Consider the following 14,382-nt stretch of genomic DNA (forward strand, 5'->3'; position numbering starts at 1 on the left):
ATTGATTTTTTGGCAGCACACAGAATTAAATGTAATAATGCCTATGTCTAGGCAATTTAGATCCTGCGTCCCAGCTCAAAAAAATGATTTCCTTCATTACAGTCATTTACTCACCCAATATTTCTGACAAAGTACTCTGTAGGGAATTTTTAAAATCTGCCAACTCATCATACTCCCAAAATATAGGTTCCTAATTCCCCTTTTCTTCCTCATCACACTTCCAACACTTGCTGTCTGGAAGCCATCTCTTGTACCAAAGCAGAAACTTGAACTGCATTTGCTGAGCAGTTTTGGGATTCTTCACAGCCAGCCAGTGTATTTTATTATCATCTGTCTAATTGCTTTTCTTTCAAGTTCTCTAAACTTCCTCTTTGCTGGCATCCAAGCAGTGTACTTACTAGCCAGTAGTGTAGCTGGAAATTTATATTGTGTATTAAGACCTAATTATGCTGCCTTCAACACCCTTGCATCATTTAAAAAATGTACTTAACCCTCAAGATAGTATTGCCACGGTGGTACAGCGGTTGCGTTGTTGCCTCACAGCAAGAGGTTCTCCCGTTCAATTCTCAGTGTGAGGGGAGTGCCTTCTGTGTGGAGTCTGCATGTCCTCCCCACGGTCGAGTGTACTCCGAAAGACATGCGTGAATGGGCGTGCCTTTGCTGAAGGTTGGGCGTCGGGCTGGCAACTCAACACCATAAAAATCGACTGCCAGTCATTAGCGGACCGGAGTTCCGCTGTGGTTACCCCTAACCGGGAAAAGCCGCAAAGACAAACAAGCAAACAACCCTCAAGATACTGCCCCTGTACACTTCAGAAAATGATGCACTACTTTCATTTGTTGCTAATTATAACCATAAAAAGACTAGTTTTAGAAGCACTTTATTATGTAAGCATTATTTGTATGCATTATATAGCAGACATTAACTTACCAAGTTCTAAACATTCTGTGCTCTTTGATCCACAAAGTTTTTAAGATACGTTGAGAAAAAATTTATTCGTTTGAGTACACTGAGTATGCTTAGCTACACCCTTGCAGTAACTGAATTTTACTCAAGCTAGCAATATTACTGGCTCTTATTTCTCAGTTTTTTTTTTTCACACTGGGAGAGTTGAAATTCAGCTGTTGATCAGTGTGCAGTCATTTTGGAATTCCCATGTTGGGCACTTTTGTATTTTTAGCTCTCAACCTTCTATCCGCCTTGATGGGACTGCTGCATATCTGCAAGTCAAGCTCCACTCAAGTAACCCGCACACAGCCTCAACCTGGTCCGTGACATCAATAGGACTTGTTGGCGTGACAGATTTGTGTCCTAGAGACTCCCTTATTTATGGAATAGACTCTCCCTCTCCATGTCAAGCAGAGTACCTCTTTACCCCTTTTTAAGCCCAACCTGGATAACTGGATGGGAAATAGTAAATACATCCGTGGGATTCCACCTGTGTCCCTGCTGGACAGGGACATCGGGTGCTGATTTGTCTATGCATGGCCTAAAACTCTTGGCTAGGCTTATAAGGGCCTCAGGGCCAATAACCTAGTAACTTCCCCTGATCTGCAAAATGAAGAAACACTACCTTTCATGATGTGTAACAAATTGGAAAAATGTGGAACACCTACAGCAGCCTACTAACAACTTCAAATAGGAAACTTGCATGATGGCTAAAACGTGTTATTTTATACCTACAAAATAAAAAAAAAACTTCTTTTAATAAAATATAATTCAGCATTATTTACCATGCATGTCAGTTAAAACATCTCAAACACAATGTCTGACCCTTTAAATGTGGAACAATAAGGAGAATGGGCTTTTTAAGACTTCAAATGGGAAATATTCCCCATAATGAGGTAAACTTGAGAGTTATGTTTGTACGTTATCTTGAGTCTCTCTCTTGCTGAACCATGTGTTGGCTACCATCAAGACATTTGCTAGCCAGAACTATAGAATGGCTTTTCCTTTATTCCTATTGCCCCACCCATGTGGACCAGGCTGCCTATGTAGATTTAGATCTCCGCATTATCAACACCAATGTCCTCCTCTATGTAGTGGGTTGTGCAACTGCTTCCTGAATGCACTGTCCTCCTTAACATTACAACCCTGCTGTGGAGCATAGGCTGAAATTATAAACACTTCCCTATTCTTACACTGGAGTCTGATTACCATGAGTCTTTTACTAACTCTGATGATATCCCTCACTGTCTTCTGAAGTCTCTCCCTCTCTACAATTCCTATATCATTTCTAATCTGTCCTCTCCCTGAATAGTAGACCCTGGATCTCAAATAAAGTGACTTTGCTGCACTGCACGTCTTTTTTGTCCCCTTGGTAAAGAGGGCGTCCATCCTCCTTCTCACCATCATGTCATCCACTTCCAAGCTACATTCTGTCAGTGAAACTATACGGTGTGGAGCAATCCTTAGTTCATGTTTGGCAGACTAATTGGTTTTACTTTCAGCTTTTACTCATTGCAGCCTATCCCAGGTAACCCTAGCTGATCAACTGACCAGCCAGCCAGTAGCTTATTTAATCCATGGCTGTTCCTCTTGAACATCTGTTATTGCAAGTGCATTTATCCATGACTATACTTTGTGTTATACAACTGGGCAGGGAAGACTGGACTGTAAATGTATCCTTAGAATGGTGGCATCTTGTATTCTTATTTCCATTCATCCTTTTTCAGTCAGTGATGTTTTTCCTAGAAATGTCAAGACTCATCACCGTTGTCCTATGATGGCCCAGAAGGGTCTGATCCTAGGATCTTCAGATGTTAACATTTCCTGAAAATGTTCTGGTGTAAGGTTTGAGTGTCTCAGTACTATAATAAGATGACTATCTCCATCTCAAAGTATGTTTGCTTTGTTAGTTCTTTTCATACACTGGATTCTCCACAAGGAGGTCTTAAAGGGTAGTAGTAAATCCTTCACTTGCAACAATTACAAGATCAAGTGGAGAGTGTTCTTCATTTTAGTAAATAAATATCCCTGTTCAGTCTGTAAATCTTCAGGTTTTCCTGGAATGTATTGGGGATCATTCTGATAGTCCTCCATGTTTTCTGTAAAGTACCCATATTTGCCATCTGTGTTTCACTGTCTGCTTGAAAGCTTTAATCTGATATTGTTAATCCTCATTCATTCCTTATGTATGGGTATCGGTTCCAACCTCGGAACAGAGCCGGCTATCCTCCAAGCTTGAGTCAGCTACAAACTCTCGAGCTAAAAGTCTTACCCAGAATGCCCCTCTCAGTTACCCTAGATTTTGTTTGCCGCGTCGCCATTCAGTTGTGTCAAGCTACTTCTCTTGAGCTAAGTACAATATTTGTTATCTTTCTAGTCTAAAACAACTTTTTCTCTCAGAAAAGTTTCTAAATAGTTTTCTCTTACCTTATCGCATTTAATGACTATCTCTTCTTAAAATTTTGCAATCTTTTTACCACGAGGTATTTTCTTCTATACCATTGTTGGTAGACCCCTTTGCTTCATTACCTTCAGGTATTTCTTGTACCATTGCTGGGTATTCTTTCTGATTTCATTCTTTTCTATCATGGATAAAAAAGGTAGTCCAGGATTTAAGAGATGTTCAGATTGTGGACATAAATTACCTACTTCAGATGCACATTCTGTGTGTGTGTCTATTGTTTGGGTGTACCTCATTTATCCGTTGATCCATCCTGTGAAATTTGTAAGAATTTCTCTAACAGGACATTGATTGAGAGGAAAAATGAATCATTACTGAAGGGGCTACTCAAATCTCCCTTTTCAGAGGCTATTTCTGGGTCGGAGGCTTCAACCCCTCCAAGATCCCATAAGAAAAAGACTAATTATCTTTCAAAGGCCAAATCTCTTCCTTCGTCCCCGGCTGGGGACTCCCATCAACCGAGACCCAAGAAGGCTAAGCTTTCTACTTCAGATCTGGCTCTTTTGGCTCCAGCGCTTTCGGTGCCTAGACCCTAGGCACCGAGGCCATTGGCGCCATCTGTGACTTCAGCACTGACTAGCATGCCCCATTTACCACATCGGTACCGAGGGGATCCTCAGTCCAGACCTCTGTACCGGCACCGACTATTCGGTCAGTGCAAACTGTAACCACATCGGCTCCGATGCCTTACCCGGAACCGACAACTCAGTTACTGACACCGATTTTTTCGGTCCTAGCCTTGGCACAGACAACCACTTCGGCACCGACCTTACTGTCGGTGCAGACCATGACCTCAGCACCGTTGATTTCCTCGGTGCAGACACCTGTAGTACAGTGTCTTACAGCACCGTTGTTTTCAGTGCAAACTGGTGATGCAGGCACCGAGCTTGCCCCATCTGTGGATAGATCTGACTCCCCCTCTGCTGTGTCCGTGAAATCCACTAGAAGCCTCTCTGAACATGACGTGTTGCGTCTTGTGGATCAAGTGCTTTTGGCCAGAGGTATCCTGCCCCCAGGACCTATCCTTCCTTGGGAGGTGATCACCCTTTGCCAAAGACCCCCATTTGCTCTCCTCGTTCATTGCCTTTGAAGTCTCTTGATATAGCACAGTCTTCCCCATCTGTGGTTCCTTTTGTGGACCTCACTAAGGAACCACAGTTGCCTTCATGGCAGGAGAGTTTTGCTACAACCCAGGATGTCAGCTGTGGCACATGTAATTTGGTGTTCCACAGCCATCCATGGACTCCGAGTCGGCAGGCTGAGCCACTTAGGGGAGGGGTGACCCCTGTCCATGACACTCACCCCTCTTCAGGTGGACCGGCCTTCCAACTAATGGAGAAGGCTTTGGCGTCTGCTGGTGATACTGTGCTGTCAATCTCCCCGCACTCCTCTGGACTGCTATGTACACAAGTCGCTCCTAGCGGACACCGGGCGCAAGGGCCTCAGGATGTACTCCCACAGGAAACCCCTTTTGCATGGTCTTCCCCAGCTTCTCCCTCTGAGGAAGTTCACCGCAAAAGCTCATGCAAGAGGAAGCACATGAACTCCACAAAGGAGTCCCTTACTGAAGACACAGACTTTGATGATGGGGAAAGATCCCCTCGCTCACCCTCTGAGGAATCCTTTGGTGATATCCTCAAAATCCTTAGAGAGGTGACTGGCAGCCCTCTAACCCAACCTCTGAAGAGTCTGTGTTCCTGCAGGTCTTTCACGCCCGGCCCCCTTACCTCCTGGGTTACTCCACCTGCCGACGAACTGGTCCGGCTCGTCGTGCAGCATGCGTGGAAGACTCCTGATACCATTGAGGCCTTTCTCTGGAGGCCAGGTAAAATTTTGTCCCCCCTTGCTACTGACCCCATTGGTCCAAACATCTTCCTGTAGATGCTCTGGTGGTGGCGGCCGCAACCAAGAAGGACCTGGCGGAAGAAGAAAGCCAGACTGTCCACCCACCCAACAAAGAGTCACGGGCTCTGGACAGAATAGGGGAAGCGTTCTTTTGCTTCAGCAACCTTTGCAATCAGGTCCCCGAATTATATGGCACACTTCAGGCTTCAAAGGGATTTAGTATCTGAGCTTTCTGAAACTTTGGCTGGTGCCATGTCTGATTAGGTCCATGACAAAGTGGCCTCTCAGCTGGCTACCATTGAATCGATATCAAACTCCTCCATGCGCCTGTTATCTCACGCATCAGAAGGAGCAGCTAGAGCGGCGAGTTCAGGCGTTGTTTTGAGATGGCACGCCTGGATGCGCTTGTGTAATTTTGTGGAACCCTTTCTCAGTGCTCCCATCGAAGCCTCTTTATTGTTTGGACCCGAAGTTAAATGCACACTGGCCAGATGTGAACAGGATGGTAAGACCCTCTCTGCCATAGGTGTCCATTATTCTTCCCCTCAACGTGCTTTCTCCAGAAACCAGAAGAGTGGGAAGATATGGTACAAGAAGTTTCAGGGTCCTTTCCATGACACACAGGCCGAGTTCTCCCCTAGAGGCAGAGGGTGAAACTCACAGGGAAGATGCCCTTTTCGGGGCAGAGGGGGCCCGCGTAACCAGGGTTCCATGGATTCCTTTCCTGGTCAATCCTATCAGTGCTCCTGAAGAGCGGCTCAACTCCTTTCCTCTGGAGGTGGTTGGGGATCATTTCTCCTTGTACCCTTCTGCCTGGCTATCCATCACCACCGACTCTTGGGTGCAAAGGATAATAACCAGAGGTTACCATATCCCCTTCGATCTTTGTCCTGCCCCCCCAACAAACTTACCCGATGTTCCTCCCAGTCAAAGGGAAGAAGCAGCACTAGAGATAGCAAAGCTACTAAGAAAGAGTCATCCAAATAGTCCCTCCAGACCAGATAGGATCCAGATTCTACTCCAGACTATTTTTGGTGCCAAAGAAAACCGGGGACTGGAGACCAATTTTGGATCTCAGTGTATTGGACAAGTTTGTAAGAGTACAAAATTCTAGATGGTCACAATACAGTCTATCCTCCTGCTTTTGGAAAAAGACAATTGGATGTGCTCAATAGATCTTCAAGATGCGTACTACCACATAAAAGTGGACAGGCCATAAAGAAGTTTTCTGTGCTTCCGTGCAGGAGCCAGTCACTACTAGTTCAGAGTACAGCCCTTCGGACTCTCTAGAGCCCCCAGAGTGTTCACAAAGTGCATGGCAGTCGTCACAGCTCACATGCGACTACAAGGATTCCTGATGTTTCCATACCTAGACGACTGGCTCATCTCCACCCCCACCAGACATCTATTGGAAGAAGCCCTGGCATACTCTCTCCTCATTTCAAAAAGGCTAGGCATAACCATAAACTGGCAGAAATCCAATCTCACCCCATCTCTGTCCACAGAATTCATAGGGATCATATTGGATACAAAGAATTGCAGAGCACAGAATTCTAAGGATAAAGCAGCAAATTATCCCAATCCTTTCAAGGGAGAAATCCACAGCTCACTCTGCCCTACAGCTGTTTGGTTCCATGGCAGCCTCCATCACCATTGTCCCCCTAGCCAGGTTTCACATGAGGCTTCTACAATGGCTACTGCTCACCCAATGGTATCCTTTTCAGCATCCTCTTTCAGCCAAGATTTGAGTCACTCACAGGTGCAAACAGGGTTTAAATTGGTGGATAACCCACAACCCGTCACAATGGTCTCGCCCCTTCTACCCCCAGCAACCCAAAGCTACAGTGACCATGGATGCCTCCCTGATGGGGTGGAGGGGGGGCTGTGTCAGGGTCAGACAGTCCAAGGCACTTGGTCCGAATTGGAGGCCCAACTACATATAAATGTTCTGGAGCTGAGGGCGGCATTTCTGGTGTTGCAAGCATTCCATCCCCTGCTGCCATCTTGGGACTATTGCGATGCAATCAGACAATATGGCAGTGGTCTGGTACATCAGCAAACAGGACATAACCAAATCTTAGCCCCTTTGTCGAGAGGCCATGAGGATATGGCAATCAGCGATGGCTACCAACCATTTTCTTCTAGCAACGCACATTCCTGGGAGTTCCAACGTGATAGCAGACAAACTCAGCAGTTGCATTCTACAACCTCATGAGTGGTCCCTGAATCCCTTGATAGCGGCGGAGATCTTCCACCACGGGGGCCGCCCTTGCTGCGACCTCTTTGCATCCTCATCCAACTACAAATGCAGCAACTACTTCGCCCTGATTCCCCCTTCGGGACAGTCACCCAGGGACGCTCTAGTCCACGATTGGCCTTCGGGTATTCTTTATGCTTTTCCACCTCTTCCCCTCATTCCTCAGTTTCTGAAGAAAGCCCGTCGGTTGAACAGCACGGTGATCCTCATAGCGCCATATTGGCCTCGTCAGATTTGGTTCTCCTTCCTTTGGCTTCACCTGCTAGATCAACCATGGATCCTCCATCCATCCCCGCCATTGATCTCCCATCCGCAGAATCTGATTCATCCCAACTTGGACAGCCTGAAGCTCACAGCTTGGCTCCTCCAATTCCCTTGATTGCCAGGCAGAATGATCTTTCTTTACCAGTACGGGACATTCTTATTGCATCTCATAAGTCTTCCACTAGAATTATTTATCTAAGCAAGTGGAAAAGATTTCCCCATTGGCTGAAAGAAAAGCAAGTAGACCCTTTTTCAGCACCAGTGTCGATAGTACTAGAGTATCTAGCCGATCTATTCCAATCGTGTCTGTCGGCCTCTACTATTAAGAGTTCATTTGGCTGCAATATCTAATTTCCATGAGGGTGTCCAAGACTCCTCTCTTATGTCACACAAATTATGCAAGACCTTCTTAAAAGGTGTGAATCATCTGAAGCACCATTATAGAGAACCTATTCAACCATGAGACCTGTCATTAGTTCTACAAGCTCTGACACTGCCACCTTTCGAACCAGCTTCTTCATGCGACCTCAGATATTTGTCATGGAAAACCTTGTTTTTGGTTGCCATTACTTCTGCCAGACGTATCTCTGAGCTTTCAAGCCTTATGATTCAAGAGTCCATACTTGATTTTTCATAGAGATAGTGTCTTTGAGAACTAATCCTTCCTTTCTGCCAAACGTGATGTCTGAAATGTCCATTAATCAAACCATTGAATTGTCAGTTTTCTTCCCCAATCATTCAAACAGAGGAGAATATTGCCTACATACCCTAGATATTCACAGGCAAATTTACTTCTACTTGAATAGGAATAAGGCCTCTCGTAAATCAGACCAGTTATTTTTGACCTATTCTGGACCTAGATTAGGATGTGGTGTTGCTAAGGTCACATTGGCTAGATGATTGAAAGACCTTGTGACTTTCATTTATACACAAAGTAATATTCCATTGCCGACTACCTTCAAGGCTCATTCGACAAGGTCAGTGGCAACTTCAGCTGTGTTCCATGCCAGAGCTTCTTTACATGACATCTGTGCAGCTGCAACCTGGGCTACGCCTCGTACCTTCATCAATCATTACAAATTGGATTTGGCCTCCAGGGGAAGAGCATCCTTTGGTTTTCTGGTGCTCAGGAATGTCCTTCCATGAAAGCCTCCCAGGAATAGAGGTAGCTGGGGACTCTCTCCCATACGTAAGGAATGAACGAGGATTAACAATATCAGATAATTATGTCTTACCATAACATTCCATCTGTATTGTTGATCCTCGTTCAGTCATTACGACCCACCCTCCTTCCCCCGCCGTGGATTTTAGTGGATCTCACCATCCTGTTCTTTTAGGTCATTTGACCGGAGGTAGCCTCTACCTTCTTTTGACTTGCAAACTCAATCTGAGGTAACAGGGAGAGGGGAATTCTGGGTAAGAGTTTTAGCTCGAGAGTTTGTAGCTGATGCGAGCTTCGAAGATAGCCGGCTCGGTTCCGAGGTCAGAACCGATACCCATACGTAATGACTGAACAAGGATCAACAATACAGACAGAACGTTATGGTAAGACAAAACTTCTTTTTCTTTTCTATTGTAAACTGGGACAACAGTACTTTAAGGGATCCTCCATTTTTGAATCTGGTGAAGCTTCCATCTCAATCTCCGGATTTGAACTTTTTTCCTGTTTTTCACAGGACTAGCCAGATTGTTCTTCTACCCCCATCCAATTTATCCCATCCATTCTGAGGGTGAAAGCTGGACATTCACATGCTGAACAAGAGCCCTATATTCCATTTGTTCCTGACCAATCAGCCCATTCATTCCTTCACAGTGAAAGTGTGTTGGTAGGGAGCAGGCCCACCTTGCTGGTCATGTTAACACTACCTACCATTCTCTGTGGAGCACCCTCTCTATCTTGTGAAGCTCTTTCAAGCACCGCTAGTACTGCTTTGCCATAAGGAATGTATCTTCCTTCTCCTTTGGATATGTGCAAATGAATAGGGGCAGCATGTGCTAATAGGCTTAGGTTGCACAAGTGTAATGCTTAGTGTTCTCGCTGGGTGCCACCCAGGTGGCAAGCCATGGCCACCTCCATCATGGACAAGCTGGCAGTGGCTACTTGCTGCCATCCTCCTCTGCCAGCTCCATTAGGCACCTGCAGTGCTAATCAGACCCTAGTCACATAAGCTGTATTCATAACTTTTTCCCACTGCACCCCCAGAGCTCGCTGGCTGGGGATTTGAACTTTTTGATTGTTAGATATGAATAGGCTGGACATGTCTTTCCATTGTAAGGGGTAATTTTGGATGTGTGAGTAGGCTACTACTAGTGGCATCTTTCCTAGCTATGTGGGATGGAGAAAGCACAGGGAGCAGGTAGGAGCCAGCTGCTTTTCAGAAACGCAGAAGTGGAGTTTGACCAATAGACAGCTGCAGTGTATGGTAAAGAGGAAATATACTGAGGCATTCAAAAGAGTATGGAACAAGTAAATGAAGAGTGAAAGGGAAGAATGAAATGGCGGGGAGACAAATGTTAAATGCCCTTAATGGACAGCCTTGATATTTTTATTGTCTTTTGCAGTCATACAGATTGCCATATTGATGCTTTCAACTTTTTACCCAATTAGTCATTCAGTGTATTTGTTTGAAGTTGTGCAGTCCTTTCATGTACCCTGATTGTGAGAGCCTGAAATGCAATTACCCATGAAAGGCTTCACAACAAAGATCTGCCCAAACGCTCCTGTCATTTTAGATTACCCTTTCAAAAATCATCTCTGATGAGTAGTCACTCAAATGGTTTGCATGAAGTTTTATATAATTATTTCTCAAGCACTCATTTTTCCTCCCTACTGTTGTGTCCTTTCTGACTTAAGTAGTAGAAAGAACATTTGTTTTCTTTTAAGTTCATGCCTGTAGGAGGGACATCCAAAGAGTGTATTAAATCACCCAGTATTGCAGATGATGGGAAGTATCACATGATAGAACAGTAGGAGGTCCCAGGTGAATGATGATAATAAACAAAACCTATGATTGGATCCAAGCTTTTAGCTGGTAATTCTTAATGCTATTACTTGCTGGTTGAAAGAATATCAAAGATTTGTTAAAGTATAAATTGTATAGCTGTACTTTTACATAAAAAGCGATCAAGTTCCTCTGGATAGATTAAGGTCATGTTTTTAAAACAATATATCTCAGAAGTTTTTTTTTTTGGCATACTAAACAGGATGCTGGAGATGAGAAAGAATTGGTTAAATAAGCAGTATACCCAAGAACTTGATTTCACTCTTATTTTTTGTCCCCTTTTTTTTTTTTCTTCTCAGAATTTTGTTCATGTTCTTGATCCATGAAGTAATTTTTCCATGACATGGATTTGTTTTACATATTTTTTTTCATCATTCAGGGAAGATGGAGATGAAGGGGATGTGGAACCATGGAATTTCCCACCAACAGTCCGTTCAACTTCGAGTTCAATGAAAAAGCTTCAAAATGGTGGAGCAGTGCATCACTCTCGTAAGGTTTGTCCATTTTTCATTTTATGGCTATTTCTCAAGGTAAGAAGAGGCAGAATGGCAAACTGACTTTGCTAATTTGTTACTTTTTAAAGCTTGACTTTGTACATTCATAATGTAAATCAGGCAAGATGCTGATTTCTGTAGGTAAGATGTTCTGAAAACACAGTGCCTTACTGGCATTCAGATAGTAGTATCCTGGTACCTTCCTCTGGTAGTCTACTAAAGCTGATAGTTCCTCCCACTGCTTGTCTGTGGGTGTGATGAACAGATCAACTGGTAGTAAAGGGACTGCCTTACAAACCCACAGACAAGACCTTTTCAATTTTCTAGTGCCATGCTCTAAGGATCTCTTGGAAAACTGCTCCTTACTGTGGATCACTTCACCTGCTGAATTCCAATAAGAAACTCTTTTGGACTCACCCCCCCCCCCCCTGCTTTTTCTAAAAGTGCTTGAATAGTGTGTTTTGCTGAATTGACTGATTTTTTTTTCCCTGATTGGAAATTTTATATATGAACCAAATCAAGAAGAAACTTTGTAGTCTGGAGGGCGTGATGTTCACTTCCTGAATTGTTATGCACTTAGTTCACTTAATAAAAATCAAAGTGTAAAATATAGCTATAAAATATGTACTACAAAATAATCAAATAGAAAATAGTAGGTAGTCCCCAGTTGTTAAAAACTTAAGATCCTTTATTGAAACAAATGAGCGATCCTTGTTGATTATAATGAAAAGCATCAAAAACATTTGTTGTGTATAATCAATCAGGTTGTTTGGAGCAAGGGAGTAGTTACAGAGGGTCATTCTGTTAAGAGCAATAAAAGCATTAAAATCATTCCTTTAGCCAAGTCCCCCTTCCCCCTTAACATCATAGTGTGTAATCAGAGACTGTGCTAAAACAGAATCTAGAAAGCTAGAGACAAATTACAGTTTAAAACCATTTTATTAACACTTTTGTATAGGCTAACCAATTAATCAAAATGTTATTAATCAAAAAAAAAACTAAAAAAGGACTAACAAAAAGATCTACCAATATATATCTACCAGAGTAAATATTAATAAATACACAACGTTTAACAAAGATTGCTTTTGTATCAAATAAGTACTTCAAGTTTGTGTCAAAAACAAATCATAATCTGAATGAACATGTGTATAGATATAAAACCTAAGTAGGATGGAAAAACAAAAATAATTGCTAAGCTGGAATTATAGTGATAAATGTTAAAAATAAAGCACTAAGGCAAAGAGGATCTGTTAAACTGTGGCATTTAACTAAGAAAACAATCTGAGGGTGTAATGCTGCACTCAGGAAAGTAAGTCTAGAAGGACGAAAACGATCTTTAACAATAGGTTATGAAAATAGAATATGATTTTTATAATTGATTTTTTACATGCAAAGTGTATATGTTTTATGTTTATATATATTTTTTGATTGCCAAATGGACTAAGGTTGATATATTTCCAGCCATATAGTATATTGCCTTGGATAAAATCACAGACTTAATAATCTGGTTAAATAAGAGGTACCACATCGTTATAAATTTTATTTAAAGTACATAAGGGTTATATTATTATGACAGCTTCTAAGTAGGGCAGGACCAGTTCGAATGTCACACTGGTGAGGGAAGGGATGTGAATTTAACATGTGTACCAATAACACTGTTTTACAGCATGGTAAACCACCCCCTTGCCTGATGAAAAATATATATATATTTAGAAAGCTTGTGAAGAAACTGTTACTGTATTTTTGTTTTACTTGAATCGCTTGTCTATGTACTTAAAGGATGTTCGACTGGAAACAGACTGCCTGCCTTGCTTGGATTACTTTTGAATATTTAGTAATTCTGTACAATTATATATTTTTTATTATTTTTATTTATTTATTTATTTATTTTTTTTTTACTTAAGACGAGTTTGTTTGCTACTTCTACTACTATTGTCTGATCTGATTAATATACAGTGATTAACTAGAGATATATGGACTGAAAATCTTCCACACAGAGAAGGTTCTTTCACTGTTTTGAAAAAATCTAAATACTAGGCCAATCCACATTGTGTGCACTATCAAACTCTCACTGCCTAAAAAAAAACAAAATGTAACAGAAGTGTTCAGTTTAAAATCTAAAGTAGCATTTAATGTGGAGCCATCAAAATGATTAATGTGTACATGAGCCATCTAAAGTATATCCTTTATAACATTGTAAGTTAGTTCTAAAAAAAGTAAACCGTGTTTATATTTGTTTTTAAACACAATATAAGCAAGTAATGTCAGCATTAATCAGTCCCTTATCAATCTTTTAAACAGCGGGGCAGTTTTCTGAGATCTAGTATGCTTTTTATGGAGCAATAATAATTAAGCTCAGGTTTTCTAAAAAAGCTCAGTTTCAGCTGCCACTGTAGTTCACAATTTTCTAAAAGATGAGGAATGTCCCCTTCCACTCCCTAAAGGTCCATATGGTCAATAATTTGAAATTTAAAGCCAGTGTGTCTTTTGTATAGCTGCAGGTGTCGAGCCAGTGCGTTATTCTTGTACTTAGCTCTAATTTCAGAAAGGTGGCCAGAAATCCTTCTTTTAAGCCTTTTGATCATTTTCCCCTCATAAAATACGTCAGTCATTGCAGCTAGCCCGGTAAACCACCTGCATTGAGTTACAGTCACATCCTGCATTGATTAATTAATTAATTGATTAATAATTGTCTTTAAATATGGGCAGAAAAGCATGTCTGCATTGGTTTTAATCGTTTTCTTTAAATGTGGTCAGAAAAACATGTCTGCCTCCTGTATGTGCTGACAAAAGGCACAGTTTGCTCTACACTGGTGCATGCATCCCGTGGACTGGGCCTACCTTTATTCCAACTCCTGATGTTCCTGGCATTCCTGTACACAAAGGAAGGAGCTTCTCCAAGGATGTCCATTAAATATGAGCTTTCAGTAATTATAGCCCAATTCTCTCTAATAACATTAATGATGCTGTAATAGTCAACAGTAAAAGTCAAGATACTACTGTCTTTAGATTTGTTGTCCATAGATTTCTTTAATGCCATCCTATAAGGCCTGTTAAGTGGTGGTGCATTTGTACTTTTTAGTTCAATTATAGGTTCCAAAATGCTTCTTA

General features: G+C 42.2%; 1 protein-coding gene across 1 annotated transcript in view; it reads left to right on the forward strand.

Annotated features, from left to right (window-relative positions):
• Positions 1–14,382, forward strand: part of STK25 (serine/threonine kinase 25) — a gene marked incomplete in the record, with an annotated part of 665,014 nt that overhangs the window by 562,458 nt on the left and 88,174 nt on the right. Inside the window, 1 exon segment of the mRNA XM_044070790.1 lies at positions 11,157–11,271. Within this exon segment, the coding sequence (XP_043926725.1) occupies positions 11,157–11,271 (115 nt within the window).

Source organism: Protopterus annectens, chromosome 4.part1 (genome assembly GCF_019279795.1).
Source record: "Protopterus annectens isolate FY-2018-M chromosome 4.part1, PAN1.0, whole genome shotgun sequence".
Classification (NCBI taxonomy): domain Eukaryota; kingdom Metazoa; phylum Chordata; order Ceratodontiformes; family Protopteridae; genus Protopterus; species Protopterus annectens.